General features: G+C 43.4%; 1 protein-coding gene across 4 annotated transcripts in view; it reads right to left on the reverse strand.

The window, feature by feature from the left end:
• The window catches only part of USP54 (ubiquitin specific peptidase 54), a 263,766-nt gene that overhangs the window by 118,480 nt on the left and 122,279 nt on the right, over positions 1-23,007 (reverse strand). For all 4 annotated transcript variants that reach the window (XM_024218696.3, XM_024218694.3, XM_024218697.3 and 1 more), the window contains exons 2-3: positions 7,804-9,315; positions 2,461-2,553 (exon numbers count right to left, since the gene is read on the reverse strand). In XM_024218696.3, the coding sequence (XP_024074464.2) occupies positions 2,461-2,553; positions 7,804-7,950 (240 nt within the window). In that variant the 5' untranslated portion in view covers positions 7,951-9,315. The remainder of the gene's footprint in view (positions 1-2,460; positions 2,554-7,803; positions 9,316-23,007) is intronic.

Below are 23,007 nucleotides of genomic sequence, written 5' to 3' on the forward strand. Positions count from 1 at the left end.
TGAAATTTTGTAGGGTTCTGCAAAAAAGGTTGAAAACCACTGGTATAGAGCCATCGACCCTCACCTCTGTTCCATATCAAATTTTCATGGTCCATGTACACATGGAAAATTTGACATCTTTGTGCTCTCTCCCTTGCTGTCCCTATGCATGGGAGATCCCTTCTGTAAAAATCCACCATGCCACTATACTACCCTCTTTCGAATTCATCCTTTAAACTTGTCTCTGCCATGATGCCTACAAGTCACTCAAAAATGGTTAGACAGCTAGCATATTGTGATTACTACTTTTTCACTTATTATAATCTCACTGTTACCTTGTGCTCCCCCCTGCCACTTTATTGTACCAATCTGTTGTCTCATACTTAGGATGTAAATTCTTTGGAGCAGGGACCATCTTTTTGTTATGTGTATGTAAAGTGCTTAGCAAAACAGGATTAGGACCTTCAGGTGCTACCACAATACAATTAATTTATTTAGGCCTTTCAAACAATCGGACACTTAGGTAAATATCACTGCCCCATTTTTATAGATGGGGAAACTGCTACTCAGGGAGGCTGCAGTATACATTTTCAAGTATGTCGACTAATTTTCCTGATTCGTAGAGGTCCTGAACATCTGTGCTTCTATTAACTTGAATTGGAGTTGTGGGTTCTCAGCAAACCAAGTGTCTCAAGTTGGGCACCCAAAACTGGAGGCTTCCAAAATTAAGACACATTTGCAAATCTAGGCCTAAGTAATTTACTCAAGGTCACAAAACCAGTTAGTGTCAGAAACAACATTTGAATCCAGAATTACTTACTCCCATGCCCACGTCTACAATATTTAACTACCTGTTTCTCCTCCTGTGAAATAGGTTTAATAATGGTGTCTGCAAACAGGTTCCATAAAGATGTGTACTATACTCTTAATACTCATACGGCTGGTGAGAGAAGCCTCTTGAGTCAGCTTTTCCACAGTCCAGTATCATCTCAGAAAAATTCCCCCCAACAGTTTTAAACTGAAAAAGACTTTTAGCCTAAAGACTTCACAGGCAAGAGACTCTTTCCCCCAAAAACTATATACATCTTTTCTTGTTAGAAACATTTCCACTCTCTGCTATCATTATAACTGACCAACACTGGTGATACACTCATTGATGCTGCATATTCACCTTTTCTCTCTATTACTTAACTCCTGACTTTGAAACTAGTTTCTTAAGCAGCTCTTACGGAAAGGCAGATACTGAGGTGGGCACTGACTATGCTGAGAATAATTAAATTAAATCAAAAAGTCAAAATAGAAAATACAACTGAGTTTGAGAAATGAATTAAACTATTCAAATAAGATGGAGGCTCCTGTTAGCTTCACGTAGAGCTCCATTATCAGAAGGATAGAGCAGACGCGGACAAACTTTTTGGCCTGAGGGCTGCATCAGGTTTCGGAAATTGTATGGAGGACCGGTTAGGGGAGGGGGTCGTGGGCCGGCCCCCACCCCCTATCCACCCCACCCCCCCAGGACTCCTGCCCCTCCAATCCCCCCATTCCCTGACGGCCCTCCTGAGACCCCTGCCCCATCCAACCACCCCTTCTCTCTGTCCCGACTGCCCCAGAAACCCCTGCCCCTGACTGCCCACCGCCACCCTATCCAACCCCCTTCCTTCCTAACAGCCAACCCAGGGACCCCTGCCCCATCCAACCACCCCTTCTCCCTGTCCCCTGACTGCCTCCGGAACCCCTGCCCCTGATTGGCCCCCGCCGCCCCATCCAACCCTCCTCTCATTCCTGACTGCCCCCCACCCCAGGACCTCTGCTCCCATTCAACCTCCTTGTTCCCCGCTCTCTGACTGCCCTGACCCCTATCCACACCCCCGCCCCCTGACCACCACCCCGAATTCCCCTACCCTCTATCCAACCCCCCCACACCCTCCCTGCGCCCTTACCGTGCTGCCTTTGAGTACCGGTAGCTGGCAGCGCTACAGCTGCGCTGCCCGGCTGGAGCCAGCCACGCCATCACCACCACGCAGCACAGAGCACTGGGTCAGGCCGGGCTCTGCAGCAGCGCTGCCCAGAGCATTGCGCCGGCAGCGGAGCGAGCTGAGGCTGCAGGGGAGGGGGAACAGCAGGGGCGGGGCCGGGGGTAGCCTCCCGGGCCAGGAGCTCAGGGGCCCGGCAGGAGGGTCCCGCGGACGGGATGTGGCCCACAGGCCGTAGTTTGCCCACCTCTGGGATAGAGAGTAATTACACATTTAATGGAGAAAACTCAAGACAGAAACATGACATTCTCACACCCCATTGGCTGAATATCCTGAAGGTATGGCATTATATCTTATAACTCTCTGCAGCCTGCATCTAAGTAGATTTACTTTCCTTCTCACCAGTCCCTGTGTCAATGGTTAACTAAATGCAACCCACAAATACAGTCTCTGGTAAACAATTCCAATTTCTCCAAACTGTTTTTCTTTTTTTGCTCCCATCTCTTACCTTAAGAGCACAAAAGATGCAAGAATCTCCCATGCACTTGTGCGTCGTGATCTGTCGGAAGCTGCGACGGAAAATATCCAGGTGCCAAAGAACCTGTAAAGCAAATGGAAGCAGAGGTTATTTTATTAATCTGAATAGGAAAATCTTGCACAAGATTTTAACTAAAATTATGCAATCCAAATATTTCCAGAAAGCACTCATGCCATTGTAACTATTCATTAACAAGACATGCCTTTCATTTTTCTTGCCCTCCGTGTTTCCAGTTATAGATACTAGTTTACTACCCATGCTGTCCAACAGAGCATCCCTCAGCATCTCTCTCACACATTTAACTAAGGCTGTAATTCTCCTGGGGTGGATTCAGATCCCATAACACGTTTTTAAATCTTCAAGCCTTTTGCTGTGGAATTGCTCAGCCACAAGATGGGCAGGCGGAGACTTAGGTGTTTGAGTTGATAGTTCTAGGGAGAGAAGGTGCTAATACTACATTGTATTGCTTGCATACTCCTTTTCTGCAAGCGTATTTATGGAAGTATTCCCAATTTTAGCAGAAGCAGCTGACTTTCCATGCTGGAAGGTGAGTAATATAATGGCAGTAGATAAGAGGAGATTAAGGTTATGTCTACACTATAGACCTTACAGCGGCACAGCTATACCGCTGCAGCTGTGCTGCTGTAAGGCCTCCCACGTAGCTGCTCTATATCGAGAGCTCTCCCGTCGGCATAATTAAACCACCACCAATGAGTAGCAGTGGCTATGTTGGTGGGAGTGTCTCCTGCTGACATAGCGCTGCCCACACCGCAAAGTCTGTCAGTGAAACTTATGTCTGTCAGGGAGGTGGGGGGGTTTTCCACACCCCTGACCGATAAAAGTTTTACCCGCAGAAGTGCGAGTGCAGACAAAGATTTTCTTAGGCTAATCTAAGAATCTAATGTAAGAAAAACTAATCATTGTAACCAAAATGATGAGATGGCCTTTCTTCCAATTCCCAAAGACGACTTTCTCCTGTTTTTCCCCTCATGAGTCTGCTGACCAACTACAGAACCTGGCTGCAAGTGATGCAGGTACTCTGAAGAATGTATACTCTTCACAGGAAAAAATGTTTAATAATTTGTCAGTCCTAATGTTCTGGTTGTGGTGACCTATAAATTACTTACCCTTTGTTCAGTACTTCATCTCTTAGCCTTAGCACTCTGGCTGGAAGAATTAAAGACCCACTACTATAGGAGTGGCTGTTGCACAGATAAACTGTCTCTTGCTGGCCAAAACTGTACTGTTCTATCTCCACTGCAGCTGAAATCAAACTAGCAACAATCATATTTACACACAGTTGCTACTGGAAATTTTCTAGCCCTGATCAACATGGATGGGTATTTTTCCCCCCATAGAAATCATGGTATTGACTATTATGTGTTAGCATCAAAAGTGTTTACAATTGGTTGTTGCTAGCATATAGGTTAAATTATAGGCAAAGTTAGGTAAAAGTTAGAACTGGGTTTTCTTCCCAGCTCTGACACTGAAACAATTACCTTGGGCAAATCACTTGACTTCTGTGTCTCAGTGTCCACCTCTGAAAAACTGTGATAATATTGACCTTTCTGAATGTTTTCAATCCTCTGACTAAACATTAGATAACAAACATTATAAATAAATATGATTGTTGATAACTAGCTTAATTTCAACTAATTGGGCCTTAGTGCATACCCAGCACTCAATATCTAACATCAGGAGGCATTATCTTTAAGGGCGTGTGCCAAAAGAAGCTGGACCCAAATTGCATTGTGCATTTAACTGACTAAATGCTTCCATAGCATATGCACAGGCAGTGCACATTTTCTTCTTGATTGATGGCCCAGGATAACTTGCTGGAAAAGTTTACTGATCCTGAAAGCATTTGTACTGGTCTCCCAAAGTGTTTCCAGTCCTAGCAATTTGTTAAGTAATGGGCCTTAGAGCACAAGTTTACAAGTGTAAAAGTATTTTTTTCAGGGTGTATAAAAATCAATGATTTTTTTTAAATGGGATTTTTTTGATAAAATGCTTTTTAAGGAAAAAAACCTATCTAAAGATAGTTTTAATTAAGATACATTATAGCTCAAAAATATCTCATCACGGAATAGGGATTATAAATTTTAATTCTACAGTATGAGACAATATATTCATGTAATGTCTAAGAAAAGTTTTGTAAATGAGTTCCAATAGTTCATGGATTAGGGACCCAATTTTATGGGGTTCCACAGGCTTCTGTATAGATTATTTAGGTTAATCTTTCTGTCTACCCAATGGGACTCCGTACTCAGTTTAGAAGATACCATCAGAGATGCTTAGTTTCGCAGTTCTCAAACAGTGGATTTTTGTCTCCAGAGGTAACGTGCTTGTTAACAGGAAAAATGTTTTCAAATAAATAAATAATATGTAGAGATGAGAAATAACTGACCTCAACTCTACTGTCCCTCTGCAAATTTGCGTACACAGAGTCAATCCCTTACCTCTCTCTAAAAGTGCAAAGTTTCAAAAAATTCAATGAATAGAAGATTGTTGGGGGTGAAATAGGTTTGGACAAGGAGAAAAAGTCTGGAGATGAATGTGAAGTGAGGGACATATGCTTGTTTTGTTAAAATACTATACGTTTGCTGTTGAAGAAAAAAAATCCAGAATGCATAACGTCGTTGTTTTAGTTAAATAAAACAATTTAACTGTCTGTCTGGTGATGTTCTCCTCCTAATACAGCATGGCAAGAAAATCCTCCAAATATAAATGATTAACCTGTTGAATTGGAGATAGTTCACCTCCCAATGACTTCATAAATATCTGCTTCAATTACCTTTGGTAAATGAAATAACCAATCATTCATTTTCTGATATAGCAATAAAACTAATCTGAAAAGTTTTCAAAATAAAATCACTGTTTAAAAATGTATAGTGTGTACCTTCAAAAAATGAAACCTACATCTATTTCTGAGTTGTGAAGAATATGTATTAAGGTTATAACAACCAACAAGAATGCACTTTTATGTAGAAAACCATGATTAAATCAAATATTCCTGACTAGTGATTTAAATAATGATTTGAATCAATTTGATTTAAATCAAATCCACCCTGTATTTTTTCTTATATGTTTTTATTATATATTGTAGCCCATAGGCCTAGCTTGTCTTTATTATATTTGTTATTAAATTTGTGAAACTTCCCAAAAGTTCAAAATGTAAAAGTTAATATTTGTACTTGAGTTGCAGCCCTTCCTGTGAGACTGGGTAAATATTTGCAGCTCCTCATGACATACAAAACTCACGAAGAGCTATGACACACTGAACAAAAGGGAGAAAATATTGTGTTTAGGAAAGAATCCAGTATTTTTTTAAATTTAACTGCATGAGGTAATTGTTGCTTCTCTTGAATGTAAAAACAGGAACTATCTATATCATAAACAGCAGCAATAATTCAAACAGTCTCAGATTTAAGTTTAAATTTTACAAATTTAACATTCCACAATAAAAATATTGAAAAAGCTATTTTAATGAAATATGAGATACAGCTTTAAAATCTGGTCATTCTGATTACCATCTTGCTTTTTATATCCCACTTCAATTTTTTTAGCATCTCTTTTGAGCCATTAGAGTTTAAAGATTAACAGAGTATGCTATTTGAAGGGTAGGATCCCAAGTTTTCAGACTGGTGTACAGCATCAAGCACTAAAATCGGGTGAGAATTGAAGTTTGGGGAGGAAGACGGTAATTAGTGCTCTACGAACGTAATGCACAAAATCTCATGACCCAAAAGAAATGGAAATATATGCCACTGGTAATCTCATCTTTCCAGTGCTAGATTCCATTTGTTTTGAGCCCTGGTATTTCATAGGATATTAGGCCTGTAAACTATTCACTAGGCCTTCCACTTATATTATTTATTTGTACTACAGTAACATCTAGAGTTGCCAGATGAGTTAGGGACCCATTGTGATAGCCACAAAACATATAGTAAGAGACAGTCTCTGCCCCCAAAGAGAATGTAATTTTAAAAGAATAGACAAAAGGTGTGAGGAAAAGGTGTTGGTCCTGCTTTGAGCAGGGGGTTGGACTAGATGACCTCCTGAGGTCTCTTCCAACCCTAATCTTCTATGATTCTAGGAAGGAAATATCTCCCTTTTACAGATGGGGAACTGAGGCTCAGAGAAATTAAGTAATTTGGCCAGGTTCACATAGGAAATCTGTGGCAGAATCAGAAACTGAATCTAGATCTGAGTTCAAGCCAAGTGTCTTATCACACAACTTCTTTGGCATGGGATCAGAATTTAATATGGCAAATCTTGAATCTCAAGCCAGTGAAATTTTCAATCTTTGATGTGCTAAGTGTATAGGCATTTAGGTCCTATCCATACTGCAATTTAACTGTGCTGAAACGGTGTCCCCTGAATCAATTGTAGCTGATGTACAGACAGGGCCTTAAGGAACACCTTCCAACGAGAAGAACTAAAGTCCTGAAGACTGGCATTCATAGTGTATAAGTGGTCACAATGCAAATATTGTATTACCTATATAAATCTACTAAGAACTTAACTTCTGACTTAGCCTTGACCTGGAAGGAATACCTCCTCTAGGGAACTGAAAGCAGTTCCAGGGAAGAACATTTCTTCGTCTCACATGAATTAAAGAATGATAGCTGGACATGAACTATGAACCTAACTTATTTCACTCAAACTGAACTCCCACAGACAAAAAGTCAGTACTTCTCTCATCAAGTCACCAGCCTGTGATCTCTAATTCAAGAGTCAAAGAATACAGACTATACAAAAGGGATTTTAAATGGACGCTATCAACTGAATCTAGTCATTTAAAAAAATTAGTTAGTTTCAGGAACTAGACCTGCCAGAAGCCCTGCCAATTTTTGTGGTTTCAAAATCAGTTTCCTATTTCTTAAAAATATTTTTCTTCTCCTGTTGCTGTAAGAAAACCCATATAAACAAAAGGAATAATTGACGGTGCACCACATAAAACTGAACATAAAAAATGAAAAAGCAGGTTTCTCTAATCCTTCAGTTTTATTCATTTTAAATTAAAAAATTCAGACAGAAGTGTAATTTTTAAGTTGACTGTGTACCTTTAATATACTTTCATCTTGGAAAGTCTAGGGCTTTTGCCCAGTGATGGAACACAGTTAATCTACAGTACAAAGTGGAACTGTATTCTATCTGGTGTCAGGAGACAATGGTGTTGCAAAAGTCCCCTAATTTGGTTGTATTTGTTGTGTAGATAGATCCTAGAAGAACAAGTTAGCAACAGTAAGAATGTAAAGCAAAGAGAAAAAGGTGAAATACAAAGACAGAAACTGTATACAGCATCCTTACCTGCAAAGCACTATTCAAGAAGCAGCTATTCTGTCCTGGTTCATTGCTGAGGCCCTTACTGGGTGCTATGGAAGTTGTATTACGTGGAGTAAACATCCCCTGCACGCCACCCCGTCCCACAGAAAAATATGTCCTTTTCAAAGACATCTTTCACATTTAGCTCTATAATATGAAGAAGGCTTTTGTATCTCTGTTTGACTGAAAGTCTTTCATTGGCAAGATCCTTTACCCAAAGTGAAAATTAAGGAGTACAATCCAATCCTCTTAAAATACAGTTTAAACAAAATTTCTCCTTCGATGTGGACACATGGAACTCATGAGTTAGCTATATATATATATATTTATTTTAAATCCAGCGCAGGATGCTATCATTCATCTGCTGATGATGCAGGGATGATGATGCTTTACAGGCAATAGAACAGAAGCAAGCAAAATGAAGGAATCCATGGTCTTTCAAGTGCAACTGCTTTGCTGTTACATCCTTCTTCTGAACAGACTGTCACTTCAATAGAACCCTCTTGAAGACAGTGTAATTGCTGAAGTCCAGCAGGGTCCAGGACAAGTAAAATGCAAGACTTCTGTTAATACTTTTATAATCCTCCCACAGAACATAGAGCAACCCAACTAGTAAAAAAGCAGGCCCACCAAAACCAAAATAAAGCCTTGCTTCTAATGGAAGTGGTGAAAAGATATCTTCAGTTCTGAGAGGGATGAAAAAGTAGAGATTCCGGAACTGCGCTGGGAAGCGCTTTTATTTTAGGTAGTAAAACTTTAACAGAAAAGTTCTTCTAACTCTCCGTGCAGATCTTTAGAAGTTTCTTCTCCTGTTCCTTCTTTTGCAACTGGAATGCCCAGCCGTGCCAGAAAGTTTTACAGAGAAAAAAATAATCAAAGACTTGCGTCATGTAATTACTCTCTTGGTTTTGTGGTGTTCTGCCAAGACCAGTGTTGCCTCACCTCCCACTATATGCAGAACCTTTTGAAACAAAACAAAAAATACAAAAGCACATCCCCAAAATGAAATCAGAAAGAACAAGAAGCAGAGGAACCTGTGGGCATGTGTCTTGGGGAAACATGGATGAAATATGCTGTAAGGGTAACGTTAATTTTAATATTTTTAAAAGCTACACACAATTTTATATGAATAGGCTACAGCACATCATTCTCAGCACATACTCCTTGAAGTGTTAAATTAGCCAGTTTCTAACAAAGATCTTGAAAAAATACAAAGTATATTTATATATGCATATTTATAGTATTATAAAATCATGTTTACACTTTGGAAGAGGGGATTATGTAATCTGGATTTGGGGCTTTGCAGCAGTGCTAAACCTGGGCAAGAGGGCATGGAAACGTAGCTGCATTTCCTTGTGGTGGAGTTACTGTCCAGGACGCCTTTGTCAGAGCAGAATATTCTCCCACTTTCTTATTTAGAGAAGATGCTAGTCATCTGCAGGACAAGGAATTTAATCCAGATATGGCGGAATCCATCTTCCAAATGACATTGAGAGCCTACAAATAGAAACAAAAGAATCATTAAGAGGAAGATGCACTTTTCATGAGTGAATTTAAACAATCATTTAGCCCTGATATATGAGGAAATGTGGGGGAAAAATTCTCATCTCAAATTCTGTTCTTACCCACATGGGATGAATAATGGGCATGGTCCTTCAGGAACACTATTTCAAGGATTTATGATAAAACCTTTTGCACAGTAAGTTCTTATATAATCGGTCCACCTGTATTTATATCACAGCCATACTGTGAAAGTAGTTAGCTAATTAGTTTTTCTACTGACATTACAGGGGTTTCTGTAGTATTCTCCCACTATCTATACATAACTTAGAAATCAATTCCATCAAGAACTAGCTAATGTAAGCCAAATGATCACAGATCATCTGATTCAAGAGTACAGCAACACTGTACTACACAAAGAGAAGCAGACAGACTCCATATATTAGCAAAAAAAATAATTGATGGTGGTTATTTTTACTTCTTAGATAATTGAGAATGCCATTAACTATAAACCTCTTTTTACCCATCAAAACATAGCTAGAATTTCTTAAGTACCTAAAGAAACAATCTCTGTATGAGCCTCACACACCCATTCCTTTCTAAGAGTAATTTTTTGCACTTCTATTAGACTTATCTGAGGATCTAATAGTGCTCTACAAATTTGTATAATACAAATATTTGCGTACCCCTGTGAAGTAGGCAAATCTCTCTGTTTTATAGGGGAGTAGTCCTGGTTTACAGTCTCCTGCTCTAACCATTAAATCCTACTCCCACACAGAGCAACATCAAGCCGGTTGTGCAGCATTCCTAAATGCTGAAAGGTGTACAGAAATCATTTCAAAGCAACTTCAAATATCAACTCCTCTCTTTGCTCAAGGCCTTAATGAACTATCAGCCAAAATCACTTGGGATAGTTCAGTTTCCAGCATTCATTTATGGATTTTTGTAAACCAACCCTGCTTGTGATAGATATACTGGCCAGGCTTGAGCATGAACAAAGACCAGAGTGCTACTTGGAATGACAACTCATGCAGAATAGTGATGATGTAATTCTCACAAAAGAAAATGAATCAAGGCACCCCTCCCCACTCTTTCCCACAATGCCTGTCATTAGGAGTTTGAAAGGCTGGAGGGTGAAATCCAGAAGGGCACAGTGCCAACAAATTCAGTGAGCAAACACCTAAGAAATGTTTATTGGACTTTTGTTTTCATCTTAAAGTGGGGATATTAAAGAAGGATTGCTACAAAACGGTCATTGTGAGGTTCCAAATGTATTGTACATCAGTGGTTTCCAGATCAAATGGGCTCAGCTATTCCATAAGAGCATTTTGCTAGCTGCTAATGCTGTAAACTCATTCTGGGATCAGAAAGTTAAGCTGGGCTCTTCCCATTTTGCATGTCTCCACAAGAAATAAAGATTCTGCACACCAAATAAGGTGTTAGCAGCACTCTTGAATGCCCATTGCCCTCACAAAATTTGTACAGGTTTAGCCAATTGGTTTATTTACATTCCATTCTATTACTGTTGCACGAGATGGAATAAACTCAATTTGATCTCTCTTAGCTATGTTGACTGTACAGAGTTAACAGGAATAAGAAAGCAATAAAGAATCATTTTTATCATTAAACAGCTATGTCTGTGAATGTACACAAGGAAAAGATCTGTTGAGAAAAATATCACCATCTTACATAGCCACACTTTAAATTTTGTAATTCCAATGTCTTCTGAATGGAATTCTAGCTAAATTTAACTTTCCAAATATTTGAGACCACACTCACTAGTCTCATTTACAGGTTCCCATTTACCTACCTCCTCTGCTCATTGCTTTCACACTAAAGAAAAAAAGGATTTTTTGAAATTTTACTGTAATGCCACAAAAAGGTAGAGCCATTGCTTCCACCATTTTTTATAGCAATTTACCCATCACAGAACCATCAGCAAAAGTTCCGATCCAAACATATATATCTACATACACACACTAACCCATTAACCACAACATTCTGGAAAAGGAAAGGATGTTAGCAGTGTCCCTTTTAACAGATTCAGGTGTTCCACAGAGCTTGTTTTTTCTTCTCCTAAACAGAGTGCTATCTTGTAAACAGTCCCAGGCACAGCATCAAAGTAAAGGTGTGCAGTTTTCTTTGCTGAAGTGAAGTCAAGGCAACACTCTGATATAAGGCAGAGGCCCCAGAGAACATATAAATATATTATAATAACACTGAAAATACTCCATTCATTTTGAGCAAGAAAAAACATTTCCATATATTATTTCTCTTTAAAATGCAGTAAGATTCTACACTCATATCAAGAGACTACAAAAGGCAACAGCTTTCTAAGAATGTAATGGACTGCCCCATGACTGTATTGCTGATAGGATTTCTAGAGCTTTGCAGCATTTCAGTGCTACAGGCTCACAACAATTCCAGCTTCATGCTTCTCTCATCATTTTAAAAACTCCAAGCACAATCAAAAATCAGATGACAGACTCAGGAGCCACATGCTACTCTATGGGCTAGTGACATATTGACAGGACTCCAGCAAACAGAGTTTGAAATCAAAGAGATAAGCATTATCAGAGCTGCTCTCACAGAGAAAAATCTAGAGTTGACTTATTGCTACCAAAACCATTACTACACAGATAGGATCAAACTAGAAAAGTGCCATGTCTGACTCAAAGATCACCAAGAATGTAGCAAGGGTGTCAGCTATGTTACCCAACATGTTACACTAGATACTGAATTCATGCAGGAAGCCTATAAAAGTTTGAAAATATGTGTATTTTGATTACTATTTTAGTAGTGACTGGAATAAGCTACAAGTGGCCCACACAGCACTCCTGACAATCAAAGGCTGATTAATCCAGCAACTGTTAGAAAAAGGTCAAAGATACCAATGGGAAACAATACTGAGATAAATTGCCTAAGGAGGTTGTGGAATCTCCATTATTAGAGATTTTTAGGAGCAGGTTAGACAAACACCTGTCGGGAATGGTCTAGATAATACTTAGTCCTGCCATGAGTGCAAGGGACTGGACTAGATGACCTCTCCAGGTCCCTTCCAGTCCTATGATTCTATGAAAACGGAAATCCAGAATGGCTCTACAGCTCCCCCACAAATAGATTTAATCTCTGTGTTATCTGTCAAATGCTCTACTTGGGGAGCATGTACCCTGAATCACAGAGCCATGCTCAACGTGCAAGAGAAGAGGATACCAGGGACACTACTTGTAGAGTACCTCTGGCAGTTCATCCACAGAACAATTTCAGCACATTCTTCTGGACTGAAGAAACGCAACACGTTGAGAGCCATGCTGAGAGCAAGAGAGAATGAGAGAGCATAGAGTGCTCTAAAAGACATTTGCCACAGAAAAGTTTAAGCTGCTATTTATTCACATCCACTTTGTAAATCTGCCATTGTTACTAACAGAACTAAACTGAAATATTGACTTGGTGTTTTAACCCTCTGATGATGAACATATTACTAACCTCCACCTCAAGATTGGAAGTCGTGGTGTCTCCCTGTCTAGGGTCTTGATCCCTGGGCTTGCTGTATTGAGCTCAATCATGTCACAAATCTCTCCACATGATTTGCCACAAGTTCCTCGCCACTGCTTGAAGAAAATGCCCTGGCTTAAGGACTTAATTACAACAGCCAAGTTAGCAAGGTGGATGCTTCCATCTTATCACTACACATGGCTAAAACCACTGATGTTTGTGATGATATTATTAAATAATGAGGTGGGAGCTGCGGTTATTTAAAGGACCTCCTAGTTTCATAACAAACAGACAAAAACTTAAGTTTGGTTACTTTGCATGTGTTCGTAGTCAGTAAAATCTCCATTTCCCCATTTAAAAGTGTGTTTTTGTGCCCTTTCAAGCCATATCCCACCACCACTTGATTTTGAAATGCAACAACAATGACCATGAATGATTTCACTGAAAAGCAGAAAAAATGATTTATGAGAGAGAAATCCCTCATTTAATATCTTTCATAATACTAAAATGAACAAAGATAAATGTTAAAGGAAATCCATTTTAGTGAAAATTCACTTCCGAGTTGATTCAATTGGGAAAGTCCTCCTTTCAGTGATAAAGCACTTACAGATGTTTATCCAATCAGGAAATCAGATTGCATGAACAACCTTAACTAGGTACATTTAGGAATGGAATCCCACCATAACAATAGAGGAGGTGGCTTCAGAGCAACAGGTTATTTCAGTGTAACTAAATTGAAGGAGATGTTAAATTTTAATAAAAACACAAAACACTTTTATTTGATTATGGACAGAGAGGAACAGGACCTTTATTTGCAATTCAGATAATGCACCACAAAACCAATGATATACCTGAGATATCTTGATGGTATTTTAATCCTCTGGACAGACAACGTAAACTCTCTCATATTTCCAACCACAACTTCAACCACCAGCACCCATCCATTAAACTCTCTCTAGAGCAATCCCACACTGGCATCAACTTCCTGGACACCATGATCAGCTTCAGCAATGGAACCGTACAGACAACTATGTACAAGAAACCCATGGATCACCACTCTTAACTTCACAAATTGAGTAACCACCCCAAACACACCAAGAAATCTTATCTAGAGACAGGCACTTACATAGCACAGAACATGCTCAAGGAGCAAGTTTGGGATACATACCTTAAGACACTTAAAAACACCTCCACCAAATAAGGACACTCCACCAGGTAAGTAGATTGCATCATGGCCACCCAAATGCCCTGAGAGAACCTGCTTCAATACAGAAAATAAAAAACCCTTCGACCGCACATCCCTAGTTGTCACTTCCCATCCCATACTGGAATCCATATGAGGTATCAAACAATTCCATCCCATACTTGACAGGGACCACTTCCTGAAAGAAATCTTTTGCAACCCTCCTCTTCTGGCCTTCCAATAACAATGCAACCTCATCACCAGAAGCAAGCACCCCACAGATCAGGACACACCAACTCAAAGCAACACCAGACCCTGCCATAACAACAGATGCAAAACCTAAAGATCTCTCTCTCTCTCTCCTGCTACAATGATCAATACCCGCCACAACACACCTTTCAAGATCCATGGGACCTACATATGCCTATCATAACATGTGGTGTACCTCATCCAGTGCACTAAATGCCCCAACAACTATGTGGGTGAAACCAGACAATCAAGCCTTGTCTACACTATGAAATTAGGTCAAATTTATAGAAGTCAGTTTTTTAGAAATCGTTTTTATACCGTCGATTGTGTGTATCCCCACACAAAATGCTCTAAGCCCTGGTCTACACTACGAGTTTAGGTCGACTTTAGCAGGGTTAAATCGAATTAAGCCTGGACACGTCCACACGACGAAGCCCTTTCTTTCGACTTAAAGGGCCCTTTAAACCGGTTTCTTTACTCCACCTCCGACGAGGGGATTAGCATTAAAATCGGCCTTTGCGGGTCGGATTTGGGGTAGTGTGGACAGAATTCGACGTTATTGGCCTCCGGGAGCTATACCACAGTGCTTCATTGTGACCGCTCTGGACAGCATTCTCAACTCAGATGCACTGACCAGGTAGACAGGAAAAGCCCCGCGGAACTTTTGAATTTCATTTCCTGTTTGCCCAGTGTGGAAAGCACAGGTGATCACGCAGAGCTCATCAGCACAGGTAACCATGATGGAGTCCCAGGATCGCAAAAGAGCTCCAGCATAGACAGAACAGGAGGTACGGGATCTGCTCGCCATATGGGGAGATGAATCAGTGCTAGCTGAACTCCATAGCAGTAAACGAAATGGCAAAATATTAGAAAAGGTCTCAAAGGCCATGAAGGACAGAGGCCATAACAGGGACGCACAGCAGTGCCACATGAAAATTAAGGAGCTAAGGCAAGCCTACCACAAAGCCAGAGGGGCAAACGGAAGGTCTGGGGCAGAACCGCAAACATGCCGCTTCTACGCGGAGCTGCATGCCATTCTAGGGGGTGCAGCCACCACTACCCCAACCGTGTGCTTTGACTCCGTCAATGGAGAAACACGCAACAGGGAAGCGGGTTCGGGGTACGCGGAAGATGATGATGAAGACAATGAAGATAGCTCACAGCAAGGAAGCGGAGAAACCGGTTTCCCCAACAGCCAGGATATGTTTATCACCCTGGACCTGGAACCAGTAACCCCCGAACTCACCCAAGGCGTGCTCCCAGACCCTGAGGGCACACAAGGGACCTCTGGTGAGTGTACCTTTGTAAATATTACACATGGTTTAAAAGCAAGCGTGTTTAATGATTAATGATTAATTTGCCCTGGAAATCGCGGCCAGTACAGCTACTGGAAAAGTCTGTTAACGTGTATGGGGATGGAGTGGAAATCCTCCAGGGACATCTCCAGAAAGCTCTCCTTCATATACTCCCAAAGCCTTTGCAAAAGGTTTCTGGGGAGGGCGGCCTTATTCCATCCGCCACGGTAGGACACTTTACCACGCCAGGCCAGTAGCATGTAGTCTGGAATCATTGCATAACAAAGCATGGCAGCGTATGGTCCCGGTGTTTGCTGGCATGCAGACAACATCCATTCCTTATCTCTCTGTTATCCTCAGGAGAGTGATATCATTCACGGTCACCTGGTTGAAATGGGGTGATTTTATTAAGGGGGCCTTCAGAGGTGCCCGTTCCTGCTCGGCTGAACAGAAATGTTCCCCGCTGTTAGCCACGCGGTGGGGGGGAGGGGTGATCATCCCAGAGAACTGGGTGTGTGTGTGTGGGGGGGGTAGTTGGGTTTGTGCTGCATATTAACCCGGAAACCCCAGCCCCTCCTTTTACATTGCAAACCCATTTTAAATGGCCAAACCAACGGGTTCTTGGTATGGGAAATGAGGGCGCTACTGTTTGAAACCATTCCCATATGTTATGAGGGTTAAAAAAGCCAAAAGACTGTGGCTTACCATGGCTGCCTGCAAGTCGAATTCTGTTGCCTGGCACCGCGTGAGTGATCTCTCACACCAAACCGGCAGGCCCTCAATATAAGAGGCAAAATGCGACCTTGTAACGAAAGCACATGTGCTGTGTAAAGTGAACAGCAAAATTTAACGTGAAAGAGTGTTCTCTAAAATGTGTCTTTTTTAACCACCTCTCCCTTGTCCTCCACCAGCTGCAAATGTTTCTCCTTTGCAGAGGCTAGCAAAGATTAGAAGGAGAAAACGGCGGACTCGGGATGATATGTTCACGGAGCTCCAGATGTCCTCCCACGCTGAAAGAGCACAGCAGAATGCGTGGAGGCAGTCAATGTCAGACTACAGAAAAGCACAATATGAACGAGAGGAGTGGTGGCGGGCTGAATCGCGGGCTGAACAGAGCAAGTGGCGGGCTGAAGATGATAGGTGGCGTCAGCTTGCAGACAGAAGGCAAGAGTCGATGCTCCGGCTGCTGGAGCATCAAACTGATATGCTCCAGCGTATGGTTGAGCTGCAGGAAAGGCAGCAGGAGCAGAGACCACCGCTACAGCCCCTGTGTAACCAACAGCCCTCCACCCCAAGTCCCATTGCCTCCTCACCCAGACGCCCAAGAACACGGTGGGGGGGGCCTCCGGCCACCCAGTCACTCCACCCCAGATGATTGCCCGAGCATCGGAAGGCTGGCCTTCAGTAAGTGTTAAAGTTTTAAACTGCAGTGTGTCCTTTTCCTTCCCTCCTCCCCCACCCCTCTTGGGCTACCTTGGCAATTATCCCCCTAGTTGTGCGATGAATTAATAAAGAATGCATGAATGTGAAGTAACAATGACTTTATTGCCTATGCAAGCGGTGCTCGAAGGGGGGAGGGGAGGGTGGGGTGGTTGGTTTACAGGGAAGTAGAGTGAACCGGGTGGGGCGGGGCGGAGGGTTCATCAAGGAGAAACAAACACAAGTTTCACACCGTAGCCTGGCCAGTCACAAAACTCATTTTCAAAGCTTCTCTGATGCGCACCGCGCCCTGCTGTACTCTAACCACCCTGGTGTCTGGCTGCGCGTAATCAGCGGCCAGGCGATTTGCCTCAACCTCCCACCCCGCCATAAATGTCTCCCCCTTACTCTCACAGATATTGTGGAGCGCACAGCAAGCAGCAATAACAATGGGGATATTCTTTTCATTGAGGTCTGAGCGAGTCAGTAAGCTGCGCCAGCGCGCTTTTAAACGTCCAAATGCACATTCCACCACCATTCGGCACTTGCTCAGCCTATAGTTGAACAGGTCGTGACTACTGTCCAGGCTGCCTGTGTACGGCTTCATGAGCCATGGCATTAAGGGGTAGGCTGGGTCCCCAAGGATCATGATAGAATCATAGAATATCAGGGTTGGAAGGGACCTCAGGAGGTCATCTAGTCCAACCCCCTGCACAAAGCAGGACCAATTCCCAACTAAATCATCCCAGCCAGGGCTTTGTCAAGCCGGGCCTTAAAAACCTCCAAGGAAGGAGATTCCACCACCTCCCTAGGTAACGCATTCCAGTGCTTCACCACCCTCCTAGTGAAATAGTTTTTCCTAATATCCATCCTAGACCTCCCCCACTGCAACTTGAGACCATTGCTCCTTGTTCTGTCATCTGCCACCACTGAGAACAGCCGAGCTCCATCCTCTTTGGAACCCCCACTCAGGTAGTTGAAAGCAGCTATCAAATCCCCTCTCATTCTTCTCTTCTGGAGATTAAACAATCCCAGTTCCCTCAGTCTCTCCTCATAAGTCATGTGCTCCAGACCCCTAATCATTTTTGTTGCCCTCCGCTGGACTCTTTCCAATTTTTCCACATCCTTCTTGTAGTGTGGGGTCCAAAACTGGACACAGTACTCCAGATGAGGCCTCACCAATGTCGAATAAAGGGGAACGATCACGTTCCTCGATCTGCTGGCAATGCCCCTACTTATACAGCCCAAAATGCCGTTAGCCTTCTTGGCAATAAGAGCACACTGTTGACTCATATCCAGCTTCTCGTCCACTGTGACCCCTAGGTCCTTTTCTGAAGAACTGCTACCTAGCCATTCGATCCCTAGTCTGTAGCAGTGCATAGGATTCTTCCGTCCTAAGTGCAGGACTCTGTTGAACCTCATCAGGTTTTTTTTGGCCCAATCCTCTAATTTGTCTAGGTCCCTCTGTATCCGATCCCTACCCTCCAGTGTAACTACCACGCCTCCCAGTTTAGTATCATCTGCAAACTTACTGAGAGTGCTGTCCACACCATCCTCCAGATCATTAATAAAGATATTAAACAAAACCGGCCCCAGGACCGACCCTTGGGGCACTCCGCTTGAAACCGGCTGCCAACTAGACATGGAGCCATTGATCACTACCTGTTGAGCCCGACGATCTAGCCAGCTTTCTATCCACCTTACAGTCCATTCATCCAGCCCATACTTCTTTAACTTGGCGGCAAGAATACTGTGGGAGACCGTATCAAAAGCTTTGCTAAAGTCAAGGAATAACACATCCACTGCTTTCCCCTCATCCACAGAGCCAGTTATCTCATCATAGAAGGCAATTAGGTTAGTCAGGCACGACTTCCCCTTGGTGAATCCATGCTGACTGTTCCTGATCACTTTCCTCTCCTTTAAGTGTTTCACAATTGATTCCTTGAGGACCTGCTCCATGATTTTTCCAGGGACTGAGGTGAGGCTGACTGGCCTGTAGTTCCCCGGATCCTCCTCCTTCCCTTTTTTAAAGATGGGCACTACATTAGCCTTTTTCCAGTCATCAGGGACCTCCCCCGATCGCCATGAGTTTTCAAAAATAATGGCTAATGGCTCTGCAATCTCATCCGCCAACTCCTTTAGCACTCTCGGATGCAGCGCATCCGGCCCCATGGACTTGTGCATGTCCAGTTTTTCTAAATAGTCCCGAACCACTTCTTTCTCCACAGAGGGCTAGTCACCTTCTCCCCATACTGTGCTGCCCAGTGCAGCAGTCTGGGAGCTGACCTTGTTCGTGAAGACAGAGGCAAAAAAATCATTGAGTACATTAGCTTTTTCCACATCCTCGGTCACTAGGTTGCCTCCCTCATTCAGTAAGGGGCCCACACTTTCCTTGACTTTCTTCTTGTTGCTAACATACCTGAAGAAACCCTTCTTGTTACTCTTAACATCTCTTGCTAGCTGCAACTCCAAGTGTGATTTGGCCTTCCTTATTTCACTCTTGCATGTCTGAGCAATATTTTTATACTCCTCCCTGGTCATTTGTCCAGTCTTCCACTTCTTGTAAGCTTCTTTTTTGCGTTTAAGATCAGCAAGGATTTCACTGTTTAGCCAAGCTGGTCGCCTGCCATATTTACTGTTCTTTCTACACATCAGGATGCTTTGTTCCTGCAACCGCAATAAGGATTCTTTAAAATACAGCCAGTTCTCCTGGACCCCTTTGCCCTTCATGTTATTCTCCCAGGGGATCCTGCCCATCTGTTCCCTGAGGGAGTCAAAGTCTGCTTTTCTGAAGTCCAGGGTCCATATTCTGCTGCTCTCCTTTCTTCCTTGTGTCAGGATCCTGAACTTGACCATCTCATGGTCACTACCTCCCAGGTTCCCATCCACTTTTGCTTCCCCTACTAATTCTTCCCTGTTTGTGAGCAGCAGGTCAAGAAGAGCTCTGCCCCTAGTTGGTTCCTCCAGCACTTGCACCAGGAAATTGTCCCCTACACTTTCCAAAAACTTCCTGGATTGTCTGTGCACCGCTGTATTGCTCTCCCAGCAGATATCAGGGTGATTAAAGTCTCCCATGAGAACCAGGGCCTGTGATCTAGCAACTTCTGTTAGTTGCTGGAAGAAAGCCTCGTCCACCTCATCCCCCTGGTCTGGTGGTCTATAGCAGACTCCGACCACAACATCATCCTTGTTGCTCACCACTTCTCAACTTTATCCAGAGACTCTCAGGTTTTTCTGCAGTTTCATACCGGCATTTCAACATCCCCAACGGTTATTTTCTGGTCCGGGAAGAAAGTCCCTTCCTCCAGCTTTCAAAACAGACCAGAGTGCCTGAAGACGCGAGCATCATGTACCTTTCCCGGCCATCCCACGTTGATGTTGATGAAATCAACGGCCTGCTAAACCCAGGGTTTTGAGTTCAATCTTTGGGGGGGCCATTCTGTGTGATAGTTGTTTGTGTTTCCCCCTGATGCACAGCCACCTTTGTTGATTTTAATTCCCTGTACCTGTAGGCCATGTCGTCAATCGCCCCTCCCTCCCTCCGTCAGTTTCGCGCCTTTTTTCAGACCAGACGCCATAGCACTGGGATCATGGAGCCTGCTCAGATCACCGCGGCAATTATGAGCACTATGAACACCACGCACATTGTCCTGGAGTATATGCAGAGCCAGGACATGCCAAAGCAAAACCAGGACCAGCCGAGGAGGCGATTGCAGCGCGGCGATGAGAGTGATGAGGAAATTGACATGGACATAGACCTCTCACAAAGTACGGGCCCCAGCAATGTGCAAATCATGGTGTTACTGGGGCAGGTTCATGCCGTGGAATGCCGATTCTGGGCCCGGGAAACAAGCACAGACTGGTGGGACCGCATCGTGTTGCAGGTGTGGGACGATTCCCAGTGGCTGCGAAACTTTCGCATGCGTAAGGGCACTTTCATGGAACTTTGTGACTTGCTTTCCCCTGCCCTGAAGCGCCAGAATACCAGGATGAGAGCAGCCCTCACAGTTGAGAAGCGAGTGGCGATAGCCCTGTGGAAGCTTGCAACGCCAGACAGCTACCGGTCAGTCGGGAATCAATTTGGAGTGGGCAAATCTACTGTGGGGGCTGCTGTGATCCAAGTAGCCAACGCAAAGACCTGCTGATATCAAGGGTATTGACTCTGGGAAACGTGCAGGCCATAGTGGATGGCTTTGCTGAAATGAGATTCCCTAACTGTGGTGGGGCGATAGACGGTTGTACCTCATGCCAACATTTTTATGGCTGACCTGGAACAACGCTTCCTCAGCTCTCGTCCACTCACGCCCCTTCTCTACCTACGCTACATTGATGACATCTTCATCATCTGGACCCATGGGAAGGAGACCCTGGAAGAATTTCACCATGATTTCAACAGCTTCCACCCCACCATCAACCTCAGCCTGGACCAATCTACATGGGAGGTCCACTTCCTAGACACCACAGTACAAATAAGCGATGGCCACGTTACCACCACCCTATACCAAAAACCCACCGACTGCTATGCCTACCTTCATGCCTCCAGCTTCCACCCCGGACACACCACACGATCCATCGTCTACAGCCAAGCACTGAGGTACAACCGCATCTGCTCCAACCCCTCAGACAGAGACCAACACCTACAAGATCTTCACCAAGCATTCTCAAAACTACGATACCCACACAAGGAAATAAAGAAACAAATCAACAGAGCCAGACGTGTACCTAGAAACCTCCTGCTACAAGACAGGTCCAAAAAAGAAACCAACAGAACTCCACTGGCCATCACCTACAGTCCTCAGCTTAAACCTCTCCGATGCATCATCAGTGATCTACAACCCATCCTGGACAATGATCCCTCACTTTCACAGACCTTGGGAGGCAGGCCAGTCCTCGCCCACAGACAACCCGCCAACCTTAAGCATATTCTCACCAGCAACCACGCACCGCACCATAATAACTCTAACTCAGGAACCAACCCATGCAACAAACCTCGATGCCAACTCTGCCCACATATCTACACCAGCAACACCATCACAGGACCTAACCAGATCAGCTACAACATCACCGGCTCATTCACCTGCACGTCCACCAATGTTATATATGCCATCATGTGCCAGCAATGCCCCTCTGCTATGTACATTGGCCAAACTGGACAGTCACTACGCAAGAGGATAAATGGACACAAGTCAGATATCAGGAACGGCAATATACAAAAACCTGTAGGAGAACACTTCAACCTCCCTGGCCACACAATAGCAGATGTAAAGGTAGCCAACTTACAGCAAAAAAACTTCAGGACCAGACTCCAAAGAGAAACTGCTGAGCTCCAGTTCATTTGCAAATTTGACACCATCAGATCAGGATTAAACAAAGACTGTGAATGCCTATCCAACTACAGAAGCAGTTTCTCCTCCCTTGGTGTTCACACCTCACCTGCTAGCAGAGCACCTCACCCTCCCTTATTGAACTAACCTCGTTATCTCCATACTGATTTATACCTGCCTCTGGAGATTTCCATTACTTGCATCTGAAGAAGTGAGGTTCTTACCCACGAAAGCTTATGCTCCCAATACTTCTGTTAGTCTTAAAGGTGCCACAAGACCCTCTGTTGCTTTTTACAGATTCAGACTAACATGGCTACCCCTCTGATACAGAAATGCCTACAGTTATCCTCGGGGACCCAGCCTATCCCTTAATGCCATGGCTCATGAAGCCATACACAGGCAGCCTGGACAGTAGCCAGGACCTGTTCAACTATAGGCTGAGCAAGTGCAGAATGGTGGTAGAATGTGCATTTGGACGTTTAAAAGCGCGCTGGCGCAGTTTACTGACTCGGATGGACCTCAGCGAAATTGTTATTACTGCTTGCTGTGCGCTCCACAATATCTGTGAGAGTAAGGGGGAGATATTTCTGGCGGGGTGGGAGGTTGAGGCAAATCGCCTGGCTGCTGATTACGCGCAGCCAAACACCAGGGCAGTTAGAGTACAGGAGGGCGCGGTGCACATCAGAGATGCTTTGAAAACCAGTTTCATGACTTTCCAGGCTAT

Source organism: Terrapene carolina, unplaced genomic scaffold (genome assembly GCF_002925995.2).
Source record: "Terrapene carolina triunguis isolate 2854851 unplaced genomic scaffold, T_m_triunguis-2.0 Scaffold310, whole genome shotgun sequence".
NCBI classification, from domain to species: Eukaryota; Metazoa; Chordata; order Testudines; family Emydidae; genus Terrapene; species Terrapene triunguis.